At 47.0% G+C, this 24,970-nt stretch overlaps 3 protein-coding genes across 3 annotated transcripts; 1 reads left to right on the top strand and 2 right to left on the bottom strand.

Annotated features, from left to right (window-relative positions):
- Nucleotides 1–244: 244 nt before the first annotated feature.
- On the bottom strand, nt 245–9,218 carry LOC118088810 (uncharacterized). Its single transcript, XM_035122897.2, has 10 exons — nt 8,973–9,218; nt 7,895–7,975; nt 7,258–7,371; nt 5,287–5,424; nt 4,750–4,962; nt 4,184–4,284; nt 3,591–3,765; nt 2,426–2,596; nt 1,295–1,373; nt 245–725 (listed from the first exon to the last, which is right to left on the bottom strand). The coding sequence occupies exons 1-10, from the start codon at nt 9,118–9,120 to the stop codon at nt 260–262; spliced, it is 1,686 nt and encodes a 561-aa protein (XP_034978788.1). The 5' UTR covers nt 9,121–9,218; the 3' UTR covers nt 245–259.
- A 59-nt stretch (nt 9,219–9,277) lies between these two features.
- On the top strand, nt 9,278–12,652 carry SNAPC2 (small nuclear RNA activating complex polypeptide 2). Its single transcript, XM_035124293.1, has 6 exons — nt 9,278–9,400; nt 9,502–9,682; nt 10,053–10,166; nt 10,254–10,322; nt 10,562–10,832; nt 11,951–12,652. Exons 2-6 carry the CDS (start codon nt 9,506–9,508, stop codon nt 12,313–12,315), a joined length of 996 nt encoding a protein of 331 aa, XP_034980184.1. The 5' UTR covers nt 9,278–9,400; nt 9,502–9,505; the 3' UTR covers nt 12,316–12,652.
- A 3,408-nt stretch (nt 12,653–16,060) lies between these two features.
- On the bottom strand, nt 16,061–24,858 carry PIF1 (PIF1 5'-to-3' DNA helicase). The gene is made up of 12 exons (XM_035123283.2): nt 24,154–24,858; nt 23,274–23,400; nt 22,767–22,892; nt 22,534–22,687; nt 21,363–21,477; nt 21,175–21,281; nt 20,304–20,443; nt 19,735–19,841; nt 18,521–18,608; nt 18,042–18,187; nt 17,336–17,527; nt 16,061–16,597 (listed from the first exon to the last, which is right to left on the bottom strand). The coding sequence occupies exons 1-12, from the start codon at nt 24,718–24,720 to the stop codon at nt 16,544–16,546; spliced, it is 1,923 nt and encodes a 640-aa protein (XP_034979174.1). The 5' UTR covers nt 24,721–24,858; the 3' UTR covers nt 16,061–16,543.
- Nucleotides 24,859–24,970: the final 112 nt, after the last annotated feature.

Raw genomic sequence — 24,970 nt, 5'->3', positions numbered from 1 at the left:
TGAACAATGGGGGTGAAGACGCTCCTTCAGGTATACAGGACCAAGGCCATTTAGGGCTTTAAAGGTCAGCACCAACACTTTGAAGTGATGAAGAAGTTTTCGGTTCTTCCATGATCTTCTAGATGTACAACCCAACTCAAGAAAATAGGAGGCCTTGCAGGGCACAGACCTTGAGCAAGGGAACGAGTGGTTAGTATTATCGGCAACCTTTAAGAACACGTGAAGCAGGTCTGTTTGTTGGACATGAATTTACTGGGAATTATGTACTTTCAAAATCTGAGACAGGCGAGGATGATGGGAACACAACATTTTCAATAACAGGCTGCTCTTCTAGCTCAGAAGAGGGTGGCAAAACAGCCCCACCTGGCTCTTCCTCTGGATTGGGAGGACTTGGAAACATGACCCCTTCTTGGTCAGGATTCTCCAAAGTAGGAGAAGGCAACAGGGGAGAGTAATCTTTGTCAGGATTCTCCAAAGTTATAGAAGGCAACCGGGGAGAGTAATCTTTGACAGGATTCTCCAAAGTGAGAGAAGGCAACCGGGGAGAGTAATCTTTGTCAGGATTCTCCAAAGTGAGAGAAGGCAACAGGGGAGAGTCATCTTTTGGGGAGTCCGGAACAGCAAGGACTGCGACTTCTTTTTCCTGCTTGGTCTCGCTATCGCCTTTAGGAAAAGAATCCTGTTTCTTCTTCCTGCTACGACGGAAGTACCAGCAGCAGCAGCAGCTGCACAGGGACAGGGAATCTTTATTACCATAAGGCATGTGGATCTTAGTAGGCACCCCTCCCATACAGCTCTGGTTTGCCCAGAACCCCATGAGCAAAATACAGGGAGGGACACATATAAGGAATATGGAAGCCAGATGCATAGGAAAGTAGTAACATCCCCCTTGCCCAGGAACTCTGTTGGGTTAGGGTATGCTGGTTGGGGTATCTTGGCCAGGATCAGGTGGTGGTTACTGAAAAAAGCGATAATAATCAAATTGTAGAAAGGCATGTGGGGAAACTATGCAAGGGGGCTGTATTCAGAGGAAGGGCAAAGGTGGAATTAAAGCAACACCTGTTTGGTGCACTCTAGTCCCAGAAGCCAGGAAAGTAGGGAACTGGTGGTGCAGATATATGATCCAGTAGTGGAGACACTCCCTGGGCACCCCCAATTATCTGTGATAACTGGTTGCACAGCCACTGTCATTTATCGGGATCTCTTGGGACCCTGCCCTCACTTAATGACCAGCCACACATCTACCTGGTCCACCAAATTTTACAGAAGAGGGCTTAGATAGGAAAGAACTCACAGCATAATGATACAGAGGCACGTAAGCAGCAAGACGACAAAGGTGACCAACAGAGCAGGAAACCGATGTGTTGGAGGGACTGCGTGGAAAGAGACACAGATCACTCAGGGGTGCCAGTTCTCCTCAGCACCCAGAGCCAAGCTGCCTATCCAGCAGTAGCACCTGCCTCTATTAATTTCAGGAACTTGGAAGTTAAGCGGGAGGTGAGCTTTAGTGGAAAGAAAGGCCAAAGGGATATATGCAGCCAGTATAAGCAAACACTGTTTGGACCAAATTCACACATGTGCAGAACTGTTCCCTCACTAGATGCTCATATATAGGGTTGCAGACTAGGAGTGCTGTTTCTTAGGTACCTAAGAACACAAGAAAAGCCTTGCTAGCCCACGCCAAAGGACCACCTCCTTCAGCATCTTGTTCTCACTGAGGTCTGCAAGAAGCCTGCAAGCAGGACATGAGTGCAACAGTACTCACCTGTGGTTCTGAGTAACTGGTATTCAGAGGCATACTGCCTCCAATAGTGGAGGTGGAACATAGCCATCTGAAGTTAAATCTGTCTTTGGATTTAACATATCGGTTTGAGGGGGCATTAAGTATACAGAGCAACACCTTAGGGGAGATGGATAATTAACACGATCACAGGAGGTGAAATTGAACTCTCCTGCTGTGACTCTTGTGGTACGAATTTACTTCTACATCACTCAGTCTGTTACCCAGGTGAGGAACCACCTTTTAAATAAAACACAGAACCAAGGAAACTAATTCAAGTCCAGCATCCAGGACTGAAGTAAATCCCTCTTCTGGAGCTGGTATTTCCATTGGGAAGAAATTCCCCATTGCGGCAAATCTTCCCAATGCAAATACCAACTTCAGAGGAGGGATTTTTCTCAGGACTGTGGCAAGGAAAGAGTTTAAAAAATTCCCCCTCTTCACCCTCTACATATCATGGTAATTATCAGCCCCAGCCACACAGCTGATGTTAAGTGCATTTTTTAAAAACCTGCCCTTAAAATTGAACATATTTCACATTGTGTCTAGCTTGACTCTCAGTATGCCAAGTCCAAGAACCAGTGCTGGAAAGTCCAAAAAGGTCTCTCAGGAAGCCCTTCATCATGTCTCCCACCTGATACATACCTTCTGGGTTCATGCATTCCGCAGCTGTTCTAGCAGCAGGATGCAAAGTCGACCCGTTGTGGTAGCACTGAATGCACACAGTTGTCCCATAGCGCTGGCTGTATGTTCCGTTTGGGCAGGGAACACAATTTCCAGCTGCAGTCACACTATGTGTTCCAGGAGGGCACACGGCTGTCAAGCAAAATGGCAGATAAAGGCATGGAGGGGGGAGCGAAAGGAGCAGGGCCTGAAATATAGACATTGCACAGGTTTCATTCCTCCATCAGCTAAGCTGGAGGGGTGGGGAGAGAGGGAATTCAAAGCTGGCCACATACCATGTGAGCCCTACCCAAGGGGCATCGTTTTTCAGCCATGCTCCTCAAAGGAGTTGTGGAGAGGGTGTCTCTTCCTGGAGTCGAGGGAGTCATGCTTAGCGCAATGTGCTAAACAAGTGGACAAACTAGCTCTGACTGGATGGAATTGTAGATCAGAGCCAAGGGATGTGTACACACCATGTATTTAAAGCATGTGACTCCCCCCCCCCAAAAAATTGGGAACTGTAGTTTGTTAAGGGTGCTGAGAAATATAGCTCCATGAGGGGTGAAAACTAAAGTGTACACAGCCCACTGGCAGAGCTACAGTGAAACTCTAAAACAGTGTTTCCCAACCTTGGGTCTCCAGCTGTTTTCAGACTACAGTTCCCATCATCCCTGAACACTGGTCTTGCTAGCTAGGGATGATGGGAGTTGTAGTCCAAAAACAGCTGGAGACCCAAGGTTGTGAAACACTGCTCTAGAGCAGGCATCCCCAAACTTCGGCCCTCCAGATGTTTTGGACTACAATCCCCATCATCCCTGACCACTGGTCCTGTTAGCTAGGGATCATGGGAGTTGTAGGCCAAAACATCTGGAGGGCCGCAGTTTGGGGGTGCCTGCTCTAGAGGAAGGGAAGGTAGAGAGAAGAGAGCCATTACAAACCCAGTGCTCTCCATATGTTTTGGGGCTGGTGGGAGTTGTGTTCCAAAACTTCTGGAAGGCATTGGGTTTGCAAAGGCTGGGATGACAGCTAAGAACAAATGTGGCGAGAGGCTTCCCAGTGGCGTGAACAAACACTGCAGCCTATGGGACCAGAGGCAGCGTCTGAGGAGGGATGAGGCAGCAGCTCATGGATCACCTGCTCCACTCACTACAGCAGTCGGGACAGCGTGCCTGTAGCTCCGGGTTCTGTCCATAACCTTCCAGGCATGTTCCACCCTCCAGGAAGTTGACAAAGGTGTTGACGAAGGAGGTGCGGGAAGTGGGTGACTCTCCCAAGGGGAAACGTTTGTTGTTCTCCATGAATAGGGTTATTGCTTCCTCAGCCTGTAGGGAAATGCATAGGGTGGTTCAAGAGTGGGGGAAGGAAGACTGGGGGGGGCGGGTCCTGCTTTTTGTTATTGATCTTTTTTTCTGAAAACAGTGCAAGGGAAACAGAGAAGGATAAGAATCTGATGACAGGGTCATCACAAGAGTGAGTGAACAAAATGTGGTAATTCCATAGTAAATGCCTAGAATGCAAGCACCCATCCTTTCTTTGAAATACGCATAACATGAGGTTCTTGCTTTTATTGCCTCAAAGTAAATAGCCCCAGCCATTCCATGTGCACCAATGCACATTAGCCTTGTTCAAGAAGATTAAAGACATGGTTGCCCTTTGCAGCTCAACAACATACAGTATGCAGGTACAAAACCCCAGAAAACTTATTTCCTGGTAGGGGAGAGATGAGGTTTGCTGACGTACCTGCTGCAGATTGCTCAAGACAGCTCCATTATAACAATCAAATTCCAGTGCATCAGCCTTGGGGGAGCAGAACTTATCCCAGCCCTTCCCAAAAGGAGATACTAGAAAACAATGACAAATATGTTACAGTCCCTTTGCCAATAGGCTCGCTCTTCCATCAGTGCAGAGTCCAAACTCTCATTCCAGGATATGGCAAAATAGATCCACTATATGATGCTTGCATGAATGCAGTTAATTCATGTTAATTATGTTAATTCAACTTAGCGCAACCCTCCAGATCATGATACATATCCATTGCCACCCTTGCTGCTTAAGAAATGTTCCTCTGGCCAATCCAAAGGAATGTACCTTTACCCAAAAATCTGTCTGTTCTCAGCAAAGACACACACTGAGGCTACACTTACTTCTGGTGTTTTCAGTAGGCAGTCCTAGCTGGTGGAATCCTGCCTTTCTGCATGAGCCTCTCCTGCTCCAAACCTCAATTCCTCCCCAAACTGTGACTGAACCCAGCCATCCTGACTTCCTCTGCCATCCTCTAGAAACACCCTGAATTTCTTGGCTCTGACCTTCAAGCTCTACCTGGAAGTTGAACTCATCCAAGGGTTTCTCCATGGTGGGGAAGCAGCTGATGGCGCCAAGCAGAAGTTCACAGTGGAGGTGCTGCACCACCTCGCTCAGATGCTCTCGCAGGGTCTTCAGGAACCCGTGTGTCAATTCCTCATCGCAAGAGTTGCACTGGAAAAGCAGTAGGACATGCAACTCTGCCCGTATGTGGTAGCCTGGAAAAAGAGGCAGAGGAAGGGGAATCTGGAAGGCAGCTTCTCCTACAAAAATGGGAGCTCAAAAGATGGCAAAAGTCACATCTTCCACATCATGTCCACTATGAAGAAGTTCAAATGGAAAGAAATTGCATACACCTAGATCCTAAGAAAGACAGGATCCTCAGGAGAACAGAGAGAAACCACCTATGTTTGGCCACAGGCCAAAACCTCTCCCACATTTCTCCCAATATATGGTTCCTGGTTCCATCCAATCACCCATCTAGTCAAATAGTTCAGTCTCTTTTGATTCACTATCCTTTAAGAGATCTGGACTCCACTCACCCACCACTGTATGATAGAAAGTCTCAGTATGGAGCTGGCCATCCATGGTGTAGGAGACTGTGCAGGTATACAGTCCACTGTCATCAGTATGAAAATCATGTAGAGTCAGGGAAGCATCACCACTGAGGGGATGGGTTTCTGAAAGTAGAGGGCAGAATCAGCCTAAGAAGAACAATGCTCTGCTTCAACCAGCTTAGGCACCAATACTGAGGTCAAGAGGTCCTTTAATACTTCTATAGCTTCATGTGGCTCCAGGCTCATTGGTCTCTGTCCTAGTACCGTGTTTCTCATATTATAAGACATGTCTTATATTTATTTTTTCCTCAAAAAAACACACTATGGCTTATTTTCAAGGGATGTCTTATTTTTTTCCTCCTCCTCCTGCCGCGGCCGGCATTGCTGCTGCGCCTATCACTATGTCTTATTTTCGGGGTATGGCTTATATTCCTTGAATGCTTAAAAATCCTGCTATGGCTTATTTTATGGGTATGTCTTAAAATATGAGAAACAGGGTACATGGATGCATCGAGAGAGTCTAATTTTTTTCTGCTGCCCTTATGCCATGAATGTCCACACAAAATACCTTTCTTGAATCCTGACATTCTACACCAGGCATCCCCAAACTGCGGCCCTCCAGATGTTTTGGCCTACAACTCCCATGATCCCTAGCTAACAGGACCAGTGGTCGGGGAGATGGGAATTTGTAGTCCAAAACATCTGGAGGGCCGAAGTTTGGGGGTGCCTGTTCTACACCGTATTTTCTTATTATAGGGACCATGCACTGGATAGCTCATAGCTGTCAAGTTATCCCTTTTTTTAAGGGATTTTCCCTTATGCTGAATAGGCTTCCTCGCGAGAAAAGGGAAAACTTGGCAGCTATGTGGATAGCTTAGATTGGCAGGTACAGTTAGTCAATATTTTGTGACATGCTGTTACTATTTAAAACCAAGTTTTGGGTTTGGAAAAGCAAGTTGTCTCACAGCTTGCTTCAGTCATAACTTTTAAGTAACAGGAACCTTAAAAAGCTGAGCTCTGTGTCAATTTCACTTCCAGTAGTTTTGATGTTTTTGCCAATATGCCTGTTGTGAACAATAATCTGTTGAACTCTCTCCAGAGAGTTTAATTTGGGCAGGAAGTTTCAGGTCAAGTTGGTTTCACATCTAGGAAGCTTAACAGATGCATCAATGTGTTTGCAAGTTACCTTTTCATGCATCTTCAAGCCTCATTCCAAGCAGTGATTGAACTGGTATAAGAGGTGAAGATGGGCTCCTTAATGAAATCCACATGGCCCAATCCCCACTCACCCCAATTTTAGCCACACAATGGCCTCTCTGTAGCAGCCATTAGGGGGAGGAATGACACAACATGGGCTCTTGCCCAAGGCACAAGGACACAGAGGGCACAGGCAAGACTAAACTAATTCTCAACATAAAATGCTTGGAAAATATTATCTTGGGTGCTAAAGTTCAAATCAGTTTGAGGTGCAAAAAAATCTCTGTTGCTGATCATTCTAGAAAAAAACATTGGCAGCCCTGGGACACCAACAGCTGCCTTTTCCCAAGTAATCCATCCTCTTCTTTCCCTCACACATCTGTCCCTGATATCTATTGAGAGATCCTAGAGCAGGGGTCCCCAAACTAAGGCCCAGGGGCCGGATGCAGCCCAATCGCCTTCTAAATCCGGCCCCCGGACGATCTGGGAATCAGCATGTTTTTACATGAGTAGAATGTGTCCTTCTATTTAAAAGCATCTCTGAGCTATTTGCGGGACCTGCCTGGTGTTTTTAGATGAGTAGAATGTGTCCTTTTATTTAAAATGCATCTCTGGATTATTTGTGGGACATAGGAATTCGTTCATATTTTTCTTCAAAATATAGTCCGGCCCCCCACAAGGTCTGAGGGACAGTGGACCAGCCCCCTGCTGAAAAGTTTGCTGACCCCTGTCCTAGAGTCACAAGCAGTAAGTCCTAACCTTCGTTTTCCAGGCTCCAGTTGTAGGTGGGATTCATACCAATCACAGCATCCTTCTCTGAAGACTTGCAGGGGATAGTAATTTCCTTGGCACCAACGTGGACAAAGATGGTGTCTGAAAAAATAGGCAGGTATAATGGTTAGCGTGTCTGCCTAGAACCAGGAAGACCAGGGTTTAAATCCTCCCTTGGCCATGAAGCTTCCTAGATGACCTTGAGCCAGGCACTACCTCTCAGCCTAATCTACCTCATAGGGTTGCCATGAAGATAAAATGGAAGGTGGAAGAACTGTGGCTTACACTTTTTGGAGGAAGGACAGGGTTTAAATTTAGTAAGTAATGAATAAATCAGAAGAATCAATTTGGCATTGGTGACAGGGCAATGGGAAAACAAGGTTCTTGGTTGGGCTTTGTGTTAATGGGCACAAATAATCCAATGATCATATCACTTGGCTAGCTCAGGTGGCCAGAGCGCAGTGCCAAGGCCATGGATTCAAGGCACAGATCAGATGGCCACTGAAGATGGATGAAACAAGGCCATAGTGGATCAAGCTGATCAGATGATGTCCCCATTTATTGCTTGTTTATTTTACTTAGCGCAGTGTCAGCTAAATGGAACTAATCTTTATTACATTCTCACCCATCTCTCCAGCTGTCTTTCTAACACGTGCCAGTCCTGCAGGAGTTCCATTGTCAGACAAGTCAAGGTGAAGTCCACAGCCTGAAAAGGAGCAAAGACTTCAGCATGATGCCTCCTTTGGAAAGTATCATTACAGACTTGTCCGCTGGATCTCTGTGTTCGTAAAGCAGTAGTTCCCAGCTTCATGGTACATTGTGCAGTCTGAAACCCACCCCAGAGCTCCCGTGTTTTTACCAGGGAGAGTCGGAAGTTAAATTGGAATATACTGGCAAATCCCAGGAAGACATAGAGTATTTCTACAACAGCAAGTATAACTGACACATATATATATATATCTGCCATTGCTGACTTTGTAGTAATCACTTATCTCTCAGCCTCAGTGTTCCTCACCTGAAAGGTAGGCAGCAATCTTAACACCATACCCAAGGGAAAGCCCTAGTAAATTCAACAGGACTTCCTTCTGAGTACACATAGGATTGCATTATTGGCTGCTGCTGGCCAGTTTTAGAGTTCTGTGTTAAAATCCCTAAACTGCAGTAACTTAGATGTTGAATTATTAATTATATATTTATTTCTTGATGTAGTTATTGTTACATTTTCATTTGTGTATGCAGTTTATTCCAGTGTATGGTTTATGGGGTAGTACAGGTAATTCTGCCTGCTGAACCACCCTTTTCCATGGGGTGCCAATCCTGTTCCCACCGCCACCTTTGTACAATGTGGCTCTGTACTGTCCACCCACCCCAGCCAGGATCTTGCTCCTGACACCATTTGGTAGACCTCAGGATAGCAATATACAAAGTCGGTTTCAGAAGTCTCAAGTTCAACTTCACTCCAGCTCTCTAGCCCCATCCAAGGAGCCATTTCGGTCCAGAATATTGTGTTTTTGAGCTGCCTGCGAGGCGATTCCATCCGTTGTTAATTGAATTAATAAATTCGTATAACAGGCAGCCGTTTAGGAGACCGTGCCCTTGGCTCTTTCCATAAGCGACTGCAGCTCTGATTTGCTACTACCACCACATTCTCGTGGGAGACACCCGTCTGCAGCGGAGCCCCTCGATAGCACCCTTCTCCGTACCGGGCCCATCGCACAGCAACAGGACTAGGATCCCCAAAGCGACACCGGACGACCAGCAAGACATGTAGCCAGGCTTAAGGGCGATCTGTCCCATTCTAGAGAACCCCGTGAGAACGGAGGGGGTCTCTGGAATCCCTGCAAGAGCCATGCGGTTGCTACGCAACCTAGAGCTCCTTCGTGACGTCGAGGCGTTCTAGAACCCATCTCCGCCACCGTCCCGTCAGAAGACGCTGCTAAGGTTGCTTACGCCTCTGATTGTTTCTGGTCCTCGGCGGCCACCGTCCGCGTATTTTATACGTCATCCGATTGCGACAACCTAGAAGCAACGGTTTTTCGCAAACTAGGCGGCGTTGCGTTTGGGGTGAGGACTACCGGAAGGTATCGAGCAGCGTTGTGTCGTCGTAGAAGCCAGGAACGGGTGGACAGAGGTGAGGGGAAAGAGAATAGGTGCTGGACGGGTTGCAATTGACACCCCTGGGCGTGTTTTCTCCTCTTAGGTTCTTAACTTCTTGTTGTTTTCTCTTCTCAGCGCCATGAAGCCGCCTTCCAGGCAGCGTTCAACCCCTGCTCGCTACAGGATGGTCCCCACGAGCCAGGCTTGGACGGACCCAGAAAAGCGACGCCTTCTTCGGGCCTTGAGAGCTCACTGCCAGGGTCCGCTGCGGCCCGAGCTGTTGAAGAAGTACCTGCCTTGGAGGGATGAAGAAGAGGTGGGTTGAGGCGTGGCCACGTGGTGGAGGGCAGGATTCGAACTTGGCCGGGCTGTGAGCTTCCCAACAAGCCCACGAGTTGGCAGACTGATGGCCACCATGCAGGGTTTGGAGATGAGGACTCCATCTCTGGTCAGCCACGAGAGTTAGGTGGCCTTGGCAGATAAATCTTAAGGGATGAATTGGGAGAGACCTATGCTTTTTTAATCCTACTACACATTCATACTGGCAAATCCTAGTTAAAGGAGAGTAATTGCAAACTTTCTGCCTTGAAGAAATATCCAGTTTTTATGTCTTCAGAAAGTAGGATACTGTACTGTCTTCCCCAAAACATTGCATGTATGTCCCCTAAGATGTGCTGCTCTTGCAGATCATGGCATTTGTGGAGCACCTGAAAGAGCGTGTGGCAAAGGAGGCAGTCAAGGAACAATATCAGTATCGCCAGCGTAAACAGAAGGATGCTCCTATTCCAGCACCTATTGAGGTATGAGAGTTTTAAAAGTGTAGGTAATGTGATATGGCACAACATAAGCTAAGGACTATTCACACAACTGACACTTCCTTTTTTTAGATATGGACAGAGTTAGCTGAGAAATTGACAGGTCCCCTTGAAGATGCTGTGGCAACTGCTTTTTCCCAGGTAACCTTTTCCATGATCTTAATAAGATAGATATTGTTCTTGATGCAGTAATTTAAGATATCTTCATGTCTCCATCTGACAAAATGTCTCTGAAATACATGACTCTGTCACTGGTTCTCTTGGTTCTTGTATAGCTTTTCAGACAGATTTAATGCTGGGAAATGTATTTGGTTTACTAGAGAATCCCTGACTGCTTGCCATACGAAGTCCATACTTGTGACTTTTTTTCTACTCATTAGGTTTGGACAATTGCATCTACTGAGCCACTCACCTTGCTCCATTCCGTGCCTCCAAAGTCAGTGGTGATAAAGAATTCTCAATGTTCATCCCAAAATCTTAATACTGAGAGTAGGAAATCCAACGAAGAATCTCATGAACCAACTGTATCATCAAATGTAGAGGAAATGGCCCCTGCAGAAAACAGTGGGTTCCATGTGGACTTTGAAAAGATCTACAAGTACCTTTCTGTGATCTCACGTGGCTGTAAGGCACCTGAACTCCCACCAGGTGGTAAGTCAGAGTTTGTGTTTGACCAAGATGAATTTAAATAACAGGCAGCTACTATGCAACATTTCATAATTCTAAGGGAACTATGCCTTCAGTTGTATCCCACTACAGTGTACTACACCATTGTAGTGATAAAAGATAGACATAAACCTTCTTCCCAGAGAAACCTGAGTTTTAAAAATCATATATGCAGTTGAATGTATTTTGATTTGCCCCTGCACATGGCTACATGTAGATAGGGTTTGTACTTAAAATCTCAAAATGCAGAGGTTCTTGCTATTTTCCTTCAGTGGAAGAAATGTTTCTGCACTGGAATGTGACTCCATGTAACCAAGACATCTATTACAGCATACCTACTGTATTCTTGGTGCCAAGCAAAAACATTTCTCCTTAAGGAAGCTGCCTTATTGAGCTTTATTTGCAATCATTCCATCCCTTCCTTTTTATTCTGTTGCTTTTTCTTTATTGTGCCATTTTTGTCATGTGCTGTGGAGTTCTATTTCAGCTGAAGGGCTGGATACTAAATCTTAAAAATGCTTCCCAGAAATGGAGCATCCCCTAGGACTGGAAACACTATGTGTCCTGCCAAAAACTGTACTTCTGCCAAAACGTCCAACATATTTAGTGCTGCTAAAAGCAACAACCACCTTGCTGGGCATAGTTGGGTAACCTTTGAGGTTACTGTTGTGGATGATGGGTGGGATTTTGGGGACTAAGGAAAACACTTCAGAAGGGAATTGTTATGTTTCTCCCCACCCCCCAGTGAAAATACGAGTGGCCCATGAGCTTGGAGACAGGGAGTGTTTTCCTAGGTGAGAGGAAGCAGCAACTTGTCATATAATGTAAAACAGATAAAAGGTTCTCATCAGATTTCCAGTTCTTAAACTAAAACTTCTCATATAGAAAGTTATCCTTAACCTCTAAGATGTAATTTCTAAAAATCTAAAATAGCTTAGCTGTTAATGTGATAAAATTTACTGCTTCATTTGTTACACCTGTTGGAGGCAGGGTGACGTTTCAGAATCTGTAACTGGAGAGGAGGAGGTAATAAAAATCCTAGGTATGTTTCTGCCAAAGTGAGTGTAGCCACTCTCCTCATACATTTTGCTTGCTTTCTGCAGAGTCAGCTGTGGTCCTAGATTTGCTACTGTCACTGCCAGAAGAGCTGGGCTTTCTGGACTTTAAGAAGCTGAAGAGTCACATGCACAAATGTTACACAGAGTTGAACACCCACTACAAAGGTGAAAGAAGCAGAATGAAAGAGGGCAACCAGCCTGTAAACAATAATGGGGAGCTATTTCCACATGTGCAGCCAGCTACTAGTGGCTTACAACAACAGGAGGGGAGTAGTAGTTCTCCTACCACTTCCAAAGATGATGCAACTTCTGCCTCTACCATGGACTGGAGGACTCTGGGTATCTGCCCTTTGAATTCATTCTTGTTTCCTTTGGATATCCTTGCTCGTAAAGAAGAAAGCTTTGACTGAGGAAACTGGATTCTGTGCTGCCCAGTAATGAACTATGTACTCTCATAACATGAGGGAAGACTAAACAAGCTTGCTGAGCTTAGCTCAGCCATGATCCCCCTCATCGTAGCATGGGGTTTAAGCAGCCTGACCTGCTCTTTTACACCTTGGCTAATGAGTATGATAATTGTTTTGTATTAATACTATATGTACACTGGTGTCTGGTCTTACTACTCCATGACAGCTGCTACTTATTTGGCCAGTTGCTATGTAGCAGCTCAGAGATGGCGTTGAGTGTTAATCTTTACCTTGGTCTACAGATCATTGTGGCCAGTAAAATAAGTGATGTTGGATATCATTCCCGAGTCACAGAATAGTCAAATTATTTTGTAATAACCATTATTTTAAAATATATATAAAAAATATGGACTACAAAAATACCAGTTGAAAAGCTGTAATCATATGCTCACCAGGGGTTACTTTCAATAGGTTTTGAGAAGCTATAGAAACCATGAAAGAAACTAGTCAAAGTTAACTTATACCATGTTTAGGAATGTTACTATTAAGCAATGCTTCATGGTGCAGTATATCTTCTTGGAAGAAATGCCCATCTACCACTAACAGTACTAGCAGTACTTGCCATAAACTGGTAGGACTGGGGATAGAAAGCATACTTTGTAACATAACATAACTAGCACCTTAAGTAATTATTACTTCAAACATAGATTCAATGCACTTCTCAAAATCTGAATCTTAACTGAACCATGTTAACTTGGGAAGCAGTTTCTGGCTCCTAAATTGGCAACATGCATATAGGTAGCTGTCACGGTGGCCGGAGAAGGCTACTTCAGAGCAATGACTCTACACAGCTCTGCATTTTGTCTTTTATTGGTGCTGGGTATTTACAGTGCTAATGGCAGTGCTATTTACAAAGACACATCTGTTCAGCTTGAATCAGAACCTCCAAGTGGCTTTTGGCGCGTCTTGCGCCAGCATAACAACTTGGGGAGACCCATCCTCTTCCCCCGACGCTTTCTGCGAAGTTCCAGAGTTGGGGGGACTGGCCTGCCCCCCTTCCTTCCCCCTTCCTGTCCCACCTGGGACGATGGCTCTTCTACCCTGCCAGAGCCTTGGACACCACTTCCTGTTTCCCCACTTGAGCTGGAGCTTTCCCTCTTTTCAGCCTCGCTCGGGGCTGGGCTGGAACTCAGGAGGGGAGGGGCTTCGCGATATCCCTTGCCCCTCACATCCACCCCCCTCCCAGGCCCCCCTTCTCCCCTCCCTAGAGGCTGCACGGGTGTCGGTGGTGACTGAAAGCCTAAAAACTCCGTGCTGTCCGAGCCGGTTGGTGTGAACACCTCCCCCCAGTCCCGTTGGCCCCCTCCTTCCTCCTGGGAAGAGGGAAAGCCCCAAAAGTCCGTGGCCTCAGAGCTGGTGGGGGTGAAAATCTGCTGCCAGTCCACCTCTTCTCCTGACTGAATGGACCTCGGAGATGCCCATATCTCCTCCTCCGTGTCCTCAAACTCTGCTTCCCATCTCCATGGTGAACTGCTTTCCCCCTCCTGTGCTTCCTCCTCCTCCCACTCCCGTTCCATGTGCCAGGGCTTAGGCCTGTGTGGGAAGAGGGCGTGGAATTCTTCCACTAAGAATTCCTCTTGTATCTGGGTGGCTGGGACCCATTCATTTTGGGATGGCGGGGCGTCCTCCCATGCCATGAGGTACTCCAGGCCCCACACACCCCTTCGTGAATCAAGGATGGCCGTTGCTTCATTGAGTGGCTCCCTGCCTCCACTCTCCCCCCCTCCCTCGGGGGGCTGTTCGCTGCCTCGGAACCTGCTACTTTCCCTGTACGGAGACAGCAGCGATCTATGAAACACTGGGTGCACCCTCATGTCCTCTGGCAGTGCCAGCCTGTATGCCACCGGGTTTACCTGCTGCGTGACCGTGAAGGGGCCCAACCTTCTGGGTGCCAACTTCTTGCACCTCCCTCTGGTGGGAAGGCCCTCAGAGGACAACCAAACCTTGTCCCCCACCCTGATGGCCTCCCCCGGTCGCCTGTGGCGATCTGCCCCCTTCTTGTACGCTTCTTTGGCCCTCTCCAAGTGTTCTCTGAGCTGCTGGTGCACCGTCAGTGGGGGAGGGCACAACCGTTCCCGCCTTTCATTGCCACTCCCTGCGATGTGGGCAGTCTCTGATGCGATGCTGGGGGGAGTTGCAGAGAAAGCAATTCCCGCCTCTTCCCTCCTTGCGTCTTGGCGCCGCCGGGGTTTGAAAAGTCCGCGCGCGCGCGCGCTCCACCGATCTCCATCGCTTCCGGCTCTGAGCTCGGTCTGGGCGGGACTAGGGGTGGGCCCTGGGGTGGGGTTTGGTGAAGTGGTCTGTCCTGGGAGCGTGGGAACCAAGGCTTTGCTGCGCGCGTCGTTTGTTTGTCATTCCATCTGGATTCCTGTCTCACCCCCACCGCTAGCGCCGCTTTGCTTAACTCATCCATAGTCCGCGGTTTGGGACCTCTCGTCCGCGGTTTGGGACCTAACGTCTGAGTGCAACCCCAGGTAGAAGGCTGATTTCACTGGCTCACTGTGCAGATCCCACCCCAGTTTGTGCACTAGCATGGTGAACCTCGCCCAGTAGTCCCGAACTGTCGATTTTCCTTGTGTTAAGTTATGAAGCTCTTCTTTTGTGGCTTCCATTTCAGAGTCACTCGCATACATGATTTTTAAAGCTTCTAAGAATAGTTTTGCGTTCTTTATGCAATCATTTTTTTGCGCGATGAGCGGTCTGACCCATTCTCTGGCGGCCCCCGTCAAATGCTCTATGATAAAGAAGACTCTGTGCGCGTCATCTGGGAATTCTGCCGCATGCAGTTCCAGCGCATAATTTATTTCTGTCTCAAAGCCTAGGTACTCTCTTGGGTCGCCGCTAAACTTGGTGACTAGGGTCTGTCCCCTCCTCACTTGGACTAGCTGGGGCTGGGGCACCCCCCCACCTCTCGCAGCTTTTTCCTCATCCAGCTTTTTCTGTAACTCCACCACCATCACCCTTAGTTGCTTCTCAGTTTCATCTTTCGCTCTCACCTGCTCTGCCAGCTTGTTCAGCTCCTCCCGCGTTCCTCACGCTTCCTCCTGAGCGGCAAGTAATTGCTGGTGTGCCTGCGCTGTCAGGTTCTGTAATTTCTGTAATTCCTGTGCTGCGGCTTCGGCCTCCAGCCTCCACTGCTCAGCGTCTTGCGCGCTCATCGCGGCCGCTCCAAAGTAGCCAGAAAGACTTGGAGGTTGCTGTCACGGTGGCCGGAGAAGGCTACTTCAGAGTAACGACTCTACACAGCTCTGCATTTTGTCTTTTATTGGTGCTGGGTATTTACAGTGCTAATGGCAGTGCTATTTACAAAGACACATCTGTTCAGCTTGAATCAGAACCTCCAAGTGGCTTTTGGCGCGTCTTGCGCCAGCATAACAACTTGGGGAGACCCATCCTCTTCCCCCGACGCTTTCTGCGAAGTTCCGGAGTTGGGGGGACTGGCCTGCCCCCCTTCCTTCCCCCTTCCTGTCCCACCTGGGACGATGGCTCTTCTACCCTGCCAGAGCCTTGGACACCACTTCCTGTTTCCCCACTTGAGCTGGAGCTTTCCCTCTTTTCAGCCTCGCTCGGGGCTGGGCTGGAACTCAGGAGGGGAGGGGCTTCGCGATATCCCTTGCCCCTCACAGTAGCTTAACAAATTACTACAATTTAGCACCTTTGCTTTATTTATTTTATTTGAAGAGGCTTCTGTAGAGAATGTAAGTAACAGGCAAGTCCTAGAAAACTAGTATGCCATCTTTGTAAACTCAGACTCTTGGCATGTCATACACACATGACAGCAGCAATTTCATTCACTTTTATATCCTTTAAAAATAAAGTGCATTCTTTATTATTCAAGTAGTGTCAAACTCTTGCCATAGGTACAATACTGTCAATGCAGATGTTTGAATTAAAAGACTTCTTGAAGGTGTGATAGCAGAAAATCTTACTGCCGTCCTAATAATAGATTTTGGTTAAAAAATTGGCTTTTAGGTTCATCTCTTGGACTATGATAGATTGTCTGTGGAAAATGTTTCCAGGATGTTGTTCTACTGCTAGAAAACAGAATGATCATGGAAGTATCAGGAGCTGCAGTGCAGAAAATCCATAAGCTGATTCTCCATGGAAGAAGTTTCCCACTTAGTGGTGTAGATTCAATAAAAGTACAAGGAGGAATAAAAAGATGTCAAGTTCAGGCAGCTTCTTCATTTTCTTTATTAGCTTGAATAGAGGAGTGCAGCAAAGCCTAAAGAACAAAAGTAACAAGTTATACACAGCAACTCACACTTGGTATGATCCCCAAGGGGTGGGGGGGGTGGGCCACCCCGGGGGGTGACAAAAGGCCAGGCGGCACTCACCGCGCGGCCTGCAGCGTGCCTGAGCCATGCATCTCTCCTGGGAGTGACATAATGGCTTGGGCACCTGCAGGCTCCGCGCTGCCCCAAACGGTCCGCCCACTGCCTCTCCCTCAGCTGTAGGGTGGCTGAGTGGGAGGAGGCAGGCAGACTCCTCGGAGGCCCCACGGAGCGTCCTGCCCCCAGCTTGCCTGGCCCCGCCCCTGGGCACAGGGCACGTGTGCCGCCCCAGATGCCCAGTCGGCTTGCTCCGCCACTGATCCCCCGGAGGAGAACATTTCTGCCATATGGAAGGAAGGGGCAAGGATTCACTATGACCTTCCGCTACTTTTTTCTTAAATAAAGTATGGACTTGTAACAGTATATTCTTTTTTGGAGAGGGAAATGAAGGGAAGATACATTTTGCAATGAGAGCTGCAGACAGATTGTGTCTATTTCAGGGTTACAGAGGAATGGTGACCAGATATCCCTAATTCGCAATGCCATTAGTCACCTGTGGCCCTTGTTCCAGGCTCCCATATTGCCCTTCCTTTCTCCCACCCTCCTCCCTTTGCAGTTTATACAACGCAAAATCAGAATGTCTACATTGCAGATGGTTATGGTAGCCTAGTGGCAGATTATCACTTTACCTGGGTTAGAAATTTTTCTCTCTTCAAGTGCCTGTAGAACTGCAACACGTATGGATTGGCTCTCACTACCTTGGGATCAAAATCCAGAACACGAAGACCTGCAAGGCTACGTGCTCGAGAAAGTGCTACATAAGCCTGGCCAAATTCAAAAACACGAGCCAAGGAAATCTCAACGCAGTCCAGAGACATACCCTACCGGTAGTAAAAGAGAAACGGTCAGGAAGCAGATACTCCCTAGTTATTCTGATAAGTATTTGCACCCCCAGTACAGTAAAGTACCTATATATTTTATGTATGATGCTTGATTCTGCAAAATGGATATTAGGCAAATCGGAAGAATTAACATTGCTGAACAACATTTCCACAGTTCCCTCATCCTTTATAATTTTGTTTGCAAGGTGGTGATGTTCCAGTGTTTCTAGAACAGACACATGTTGCAAGGAAAACAGCTTGAGTTTGATTGGTGTACAGGATTGGTCTGCCTAGATTCCACTGACTTATAATTAACTAGTAAAAACAAGACAAATAAGCAGATTCTTACAGATCCCACATAGATGTGGGGCCCAACCAGAACCATAATAACTTCGGTAGGAGCTTTAAGTACAGATATACAGAGATAAACACAAGTTCCTTACAGAGGTCCCATTATGGACCATTTTTACTGTCTTGAGTTCTTGTACAGAATATCACACAATGTATCACTAACCTGGCTCTTGTGGATGGAAATGGCCCAGGCAAGTTTCAGGGGCAGCTGCTGGCGACTCAGATAAGTTCCTGCTGGTCCCTTTAAAACCCATCGTTCCAACCCAACAACATTAGTGACGCCACACAGAAATCTCACTTTCGGTAGCCCTGTAGAAAGAGAGCCAAGTCAGAACTTTGATCTCCTATGCCCAGGAGTCAGGGGCAGGTAACCTCCCAAATATCTATTGTCTTTAAGGAGATACTGCAAGGCAGCCTAGAACTCATCCACTTGAGTTCTTGCAAATGGGACGCCAATAGAATAGCAGCTCATGTACAAAAAACTGGATGGCAAAGAGCAGCAACTCTGTCTCAAAAAAATCCACCTCCTCTGGCACAGTGCAGAGGCACCTACCAAAGTTTTGTTGTGACTCTAGAAGAGCAGTTCAGACAGTCTGAAGAACACCCAGTCATGGGTGGTAAGTGCATCTGTCAAAAACTAACCTTTTCCTTCTGTTTCAAATCCAATCACAACTCCACGAGCCCCATTCACAAGACCCTGGGACACATCAAGATTCTTAGTAAGCATCACCTAGTGAAAGAATGTAAAAATTACTAATGAAGAAAAACGCCATAGCTTTCTCCTGTCCAGTCAGTCGACTTTATTGTACATAGTCAGCATTAACAGTGGAGTCCCAAGAACCGCCACTGAAAACAAACAAGAATGTCCCCACCCTGTTCCTCGGGTAGGGAAAGCCTCATACTTGTTTGGGTGTTACTCATTGTATACACTTTTATCCTGCTTTTCAAGAAGGCAGCACACAAGGTAGATAACCAAACAAACAGTGAAATATTAAATACATACATATGAGACCAGGGGAAAAACCTGTCTGTCTAATCTGTCTAAAAAAGTGAACAATGTGTTGAAAATGGTAACTGGCCTCAGTTAAACTTTAATGTCACAATACAATCACAGTTAAACAGCATCACAGATTTGCCACCCATATTTAACAGCTGGTTGCAGCTCTTAAAAGTCAAGGACACTGTGGCATTTGGCATGGCCGGTTTTAAGGTTTAAAAGTTATCGAAAGCAGTGCACAACCAGCTCAAAGAAAGCAACTGGGAGCCACTAGGGTCCATAAGAGTCTCATTTCACTCAGCTGATACTCTAGGTTCTGTCATGTGAAGATCTGTCCAACCTAGCCATGGTAGGGCAGGTAACAATTCCTGAGAAGCTATAATCAGTGCTAGCCAGCCACGCATTTGTAAGAGAAATCAGTATTAATAGTATGCAAGGAGAAACTGAATTGCTCAGCAGGCAAAATACCGAGCACATATGAATAGCTTGCAGGTGTGTCCAAGCCTATAGCTGACATTCCAAGCTACAGTCAGCAATTACCTGTAACTGCCACCATTACTCCCTCAAACAAACTATATAATAGAACCATTCATTTTACAATTACTCTGCTTGCCTGTTCCTATAAGATCCAGCCTGCATTTGCCTGTCGCTCTTTATGCTGTCATATTCTGCATCAAGAGGACTCCAGTATCCTAGGGTTGGGGACCCCTTTTGTGAGACCCCTTGGGAAAGGTGGAGATTACAGGACTGTGGCGCTAGTGTGAGAAGTAGATAACATAAAAATCTCCCCCCCCCCCAAAAAAAGAAGCAAAATTCCATCGCCTACTAAAGAACCGCCTCTAGCTTGGGCAATGCTCACCTGGGCACCTTGCTTAAGTTCAATGATGCTGCTTACTGGACACTGTGCATCAAGAGTTTTCACCAGTACAGGGTCACTATCCACTGCCTTGAAGGTTCTTCGTTCTCCTAGAAGACAAACAAGATGTAAAAAACTTGCATCCCTCCTACCTGATGTGTTTTGAAAGGGTTACTTCCCAATAGCTGAGCTCCAAGTATTAGGCTCTGCACACTATTCCGAAAGCATAATTCTGTAAACTTCCAAAATTCCAGACAATACATATCATAATATGTTTCCCATTTCTGTGGATTCCAGATATCAGCAACAGAAGAAAATATTATAAAATAAAATAAATGTGTCCTTGTATCCACCTATCAAAAAGTGGTGGCAAGAATATCAGGACTGGAAAACGTAACTATTGGTGTCAGTAGGATGTATTGCCTAATTTTATAATGGTCTCATGTTGTTTTATTCAGAAAAAAGAGGGGCAGGGTGAGTTCCCAAGTGTTGGTTCCCGGCTCATAGTTGGAAGTCTGTCTCTTAAAGGAAAGGGCTACTTGTCACAGTTGGAGTCATTGCAGCATTCTCACCAGGCAACTCATCCAGCCTTCTAGCATTTGTGAGCTCCACATCATCCTTGTGGGTGCATAACCGGGTAGCCAAGATTCCATCTTTCTCCACCCGATGGGTAGCTGTTAGAGTTAGCTGTCTGGTAACCTCCTCTGTGCATCTGAATGGGGACAATTAAAATTAAGAAGACATTTGTATCTGATGAAAAACATTGAAGACCATGAAGAACTATCAAGCTTGCTACTGTGCCCATTCAAATTGCTTTCCATGAGAACACGAGGCCGTAACCAGCACCTAAACATGGAGATCAAGTCTGTACATGGCTAGTATGTGACCAAGGATGCTTGCAGGTAAAGGAATACCCCAGCAAACACAATACAGTGGTACCTCGACTTACAAACGACTCAAAAACCAAATTTTTAGACTTACAAATGGGACAAATGGCCACACGCTTACAAATTTATTGACATCCGAACGGAAACTGTAGCGGTTTTAGATAGGGTTGCTTTGACTTAGGAATTTTTCCGTTTCCAATGCATTCCTATGGGAAATTGCGTTTCCAATGGCGCTTTTCAACTTACGAATTTTTCAACCTACAAAGCTGCCTTCGGAACGGATTAAATTCGTAAGTCGAGGCACCACTGTACCTCTAAATTCCCCCCCATTCCTCCAAACCCAGTGCCTCCCTGCATTTCTCCATGGTTCCTCAAAGAGTACTTGACCCAATTTTCAAACAGTGCAATGAGTTTAAAGGAAGTATTGGAGCAGGCCAGCCAACTTGACAGAAGCAGCTATATCAGCATTCAAATGTTTGGTTAGGTCTCTCTAGACATAGAACTTCCACCCCAAGAGATTAGCCAGATATTCTGCTGGGGGAGGATGGCATCTCACCTGCCCAGGCGGACAGTATGCAGAAGAGAAATGAAGTCCCTGTCAGTCTGCCTCCGCACCTCTGTCAGCTCCATGTTCAGGTGGATACACTTGCGCCAGCTCTTTGCCTGTGAAGGAAACCCTTTGATCAAACTATAGCTCAGCCTGTGACAAGGAGCATGCAGTGACAAACAGCAACAGCAGCACACCTGGAAACAGAACCTGGGCTGCTCGGAGGATTTGCTGACAGGAGGCAGCTGCAAGAAGTCTCCACATATGATGAGTTGGATTCCTCCAAATGGATCCTCACATTTCCTGACCGCTCTACCAAAAGAGAATGGAGACACCTTCAGGGAGCTGATCTTATTCTGGTCCAAGAGAAAAGAAATGCAATATCCTAGACCAAGGATGGGAAGCCTGTGGCCCTCCAGATGTTGTTCTACTTTCTACTGTCTAATTTTTAAATTTAATTTTAATGTATTTAAGTCTTGTTGTTGAATTGTATTTTAACTAGTTGTTTTATATTTGGTGTTAGCTGCTCTGAGCCCGGCCTTGGCTGGGGAGGGCGGGGTATAAATAAAATTTTATTATAATTTATTATTATTATTATACTGCAGTTCCCATGATGCCTGGCTGTTGGTCATGCTGCTTGGGACTGATGGGAATTGTAATCCAATTGCATCTGGAATATTCCCTGTTTCTGTTTTCCTTGCAACACTTACACATGCTCTGCATACGCTAAGACAGAGTAACAAATATAATTCAGTTCTGCTTCTCTCTATTGCTGCAAACCCCTCTTCTAGGACCACATTATACTTAAGGAGTCATTTTAGAACTATGGTGCATGGACAGGAGCATGGGAAACAGACAGGACTGAAGCACAGCGATGGCAATGCTGACTGGAAGCTCTGGGTGGGCACTGGCCACAGCGTTACCAAAACTAGATGTGGGACTGAAGCGTATACATGGGCAAAGTGAGTGTGGGACTGTTTGCTGCAGAGTTGCATCAAGTGCCTGCTTAGGCAGAACTTTAAAACAACTACCCTGTTTTCCCTATTTTAAGTCGTAGGCATAAAATAAGCCATAGCAGGATTTTTAAGCATTCAAAGAATATAAGCCATACCCCGAAAATAAGACATAGTGATAGCCGCAGCAGCAATGCCGGCCACGGCAGGAGGAGGGGGAAAATAAGACATCCCCTGAAAATAAGCCATAGTTGGTTTTTTGAGGAAAAATAAATATAAGACGGGTGTCTTATTTTCGGAAAAACACGGCATGCAATGTTTTGTCTTCTGCCTTTTTAATACCCTCCTCAAAGCCATGTACACACAGGATTAATGCAAGTGCAGCAATATCCCCCAAAAGGAAGTCTCCACCCACCTAGCTACTGCCTCCAGTTTATCAAAGAAATCCCCCTCTACCATAGAGATTTCATCTATGATCAGATGGCGGCTGTTCAGCCATTGCTGCCGAATTCCGGGTCTCTGAGCCAGCTCAATGCACTGATGTAGGGACGCCTTCCCTGACCCAATACCTATCAAAGGAGAGGGGAAAGAGTATGTCAGCAGTAACCCACCACTAGGCCCTTTCTCGCTTCCCAGGATCCCAGTTACCTGCAAAGGCATGGAGAGTAGTGCCACCAATCTGACAGGCTGCCACCCCTGTGCTGGCTGTGGCATAAGTGCTGTTTGGAGGCAGCGAGGCCACGATCTTTTTCAGCAGGTAGGATTTCCCAGTCCCTACAGAGAGAGTCCTTGTATTTAGAGGCACACAATCTAAATTTCAGTTTTACAATTATTCCAACACCATTCATACTTCCCTTCAAAGCGGAACCATTTAAATGGCAAGAGGCAGGTGTAAAACTTGATCAGTTTCAGAAGTGAGACCTAGATTGTAAATCAAAGTCGACTCAATGGTACTTACCTCTCATAAATCTCCACCTGCCCCATGCCACTACCCCCCAAAAAAGAGAGAAACATCAGAACCACCAAACTTCCTTCACCCTAAATCCCAGGTTTGTTCAGTCCTGGAAGGAATGTGAGATTCCCAACATAGTAGATGAAGCCACTACAGCCTCTAACCTGCAAACACACAGACCCTCCTTGACCCTCTTCTCTCACCAGCACTGCCTGTGAAGAAAACATTCTTGCCACTCAGCACCGCATTCAGCACCATTGACTGTTCCTGGGAGAGTTTTGCTCGGGAGCACATAGACAAAGTCTTCTTCACCTGCTGCTTTTCAGCCACCTGAAGAGAGCACAGAAACCTGCCTTATGTTGAGTCAGACCAGTGGATCATCTTGCTCAGTACTGTATCCACTGACTGGGAGCAGCTTCAGACAGGGGGGGGGGGTTAGCCCCACCTGGAGATTCTGTGGGTTGAACCTAGGACTTCCTGCCTGCATAACAGAACTGAACACATTCCCCAAAAGGCAAACTCCTCTGAATCCAAAGTGCTCATGAGAGCTTTCCATCCCATCTCTCTTGATTATAGCAGCCAGAGAGGAGAACGCCTCTCTTATCCAGAGGGATCCTTATTTGAATTTCAATTGGACCAAAGAAGTCTTACATTAAAATAAAATAATAATTTGACCTTGCCCATACTACTTTGGAGGTTCTGCTCAGGTTTCTGCCAGTAAGACCAGCATGCATTGGAGAAAGGACCTACTCTGTGGTGGCCTCAGTTATGGAACTTGCTAAGTGAGTTTCTAAAGTGCTTAAGGAGTGCATGAATCTGTCACTTTGCATAACCACAACTTCAGCATCCTGGATTAGCAGGTGGGTAGGTCCACTTCTTCAGAAACTAGCCACCACTCTTATGCCAAGGACGGGAAACCTCTGGGTATCCTTGGACTACAACTCCTACCAGTCCCAGCCAGCACTGCCAGGCCAGGGGTGATGGGGGTTGGAGTCCAGCAATACCTGGGCGGCCAGAGATCCTTTTATTGTGGACAGATCCAACTCCCAGCTAGATCATGCTTTCCGGCAGCAGCCGCCTCACCTGTTTCCCATCGACTGACTCGGTCCGGATCCGCTTCCGAGACGCGCAGCGTAAGGGCTGACCTTTCCGCGGAGTGCTTGTCACGTCAGTCAGAGCCTGCCGGGCGCTCGCCTGCTGCAAGTCGCGAGTCTGCACCGGGCTTACCGTGTCGAACGTCCGCGGGAGGCTAGCGAGAAGCCGCGTTCGCTCGGCCACAGGCCTGGTTCCCCTCTGTGCGGCTGCGTGCTTGATGCGCAGCGTCTGGACAAAGCGGCGCAGCCGATCCGGAGGACAATTAGAGAGCAGCAGCTGCACCTGATTGTGGTTTGGCCCAAGCTGCACCGAGCTCTTCCCCTCCTTCATGAAGCGTGTGAACAGCCGCACTTCACCCAGCCGCAAGGGGAAGTTCTGGGGGCGCCCCGGACCGCCGGCGCTGGCCACTTGCAGAACCAGCTCATGGAACTCGTCCCGGCCCAGCGTGACCCAAGCATCGCGGAGAAGCACACGATTCGGGGCTGCTGCAGCACCCAAGTGCTCGATCGCTACGGTGCAGCGAACCCGACCGTCCGATACGGAGCCTGGTTGCATTCCGTCCGACTGAAAACGAGGAGGCAAGCAACACAGAAGTCGAGACCGACCAGCTAAAATGTCTGTACTGAAAAGACGCCGTCTTCTTGCTGCCTTTCCCTTTCGCGTTGATTTAGACAGCCACTGATTTCTCCCATGTGCCTAAATAACTCTTCCAGTAGTGCCTTCGCTTCTGCCGCAAGCGGATTCAAACCTTTAACGGGGGTCGCAGCAGCCAATCAGCGCTGCGGGAGATTTAACTCCTCGGCCA

Source organism: Zootoca vivipara, chromosome 7 (genome assembly GCF_963506605.1).
Source record: "Zootoca vivipara chromosome 7, rZooViv1.1, whole genome shotgun sequence".
NCBI classification, from domain to species: Eukaryota; Metazoa; Chordata; class Lepidosauria; order Squamata; family Lacertidae; genus Zootoca; species Zootoca vivipara.
The sequence above is the reverse complement of the archived record's forward strand: the minus strand, read 5'-3'. Positions and strand labels throughout refer to the sequence as shown.

Coding starts and splice junctions, on each gene's coding strand:
- LOC118088810 (XM_035122897.2), bottom strand. CDS start 9,120: ATGGCTCTTGCAGGGATTCCAGAGACCCCCTCCGTTCTCACGGGGTTC. Junction 5,425..7,257: donor CTGGAGCCTGGAAAACGAAG/GTTAGGACTTAC, acceptor CTCTACTTTCAG/AAACCCATCCCCTCAGTGGT. Junction 4,963..5,286: donor TTTCTATCATACAGTGGTGG/GTGAGTGGAGTC, acceptor CTCTTTTTCCAG/GCTACCACATACGGGCAGAG.
- SNAPC2 (XM_035124293.1), top strand. CDS start 9,506: ATGAAGCCGCCTTCCAGGCAGCGTTCAACCCCTGCTCGCTACAGGATG. Junction 9,683..10,052: donor CTTGGAGGGATGAAGAAGAG/GTGGGTTGAGGC, acceptor CTGCTCTTGCAG/ATCATGGCATTTGTGGAGCA. Junction 10,167..10,253: donor CTATTCCAGCACCTATTGAG/GTATGAGAGTTT, acceptor TCCTTTTTTTAG/ATATGGACAGAGTTAGCTGA.
- PIF1 (XM_035123283.2), bottom strand. CDS start 24,720: ATGCAACCAGGCTCCGTATCGGACGGTCGGGTTCGCTGCACCGTAGCG. Junction 22,688..22,766: donor TACTCTCCATGCCTTTGCAG/GTAACTGGGATC, acceptor CTCCTTTGATAG/GTATTGGGTCAGGGAAGGCG. Junction 19,842..20,303: donor AAGGCTGGATGAGTTGCCTG/GTGAGAATGCTG, acceptor TTTGTCTTCTAG/GAGAACGAAGAACCTTCAAG.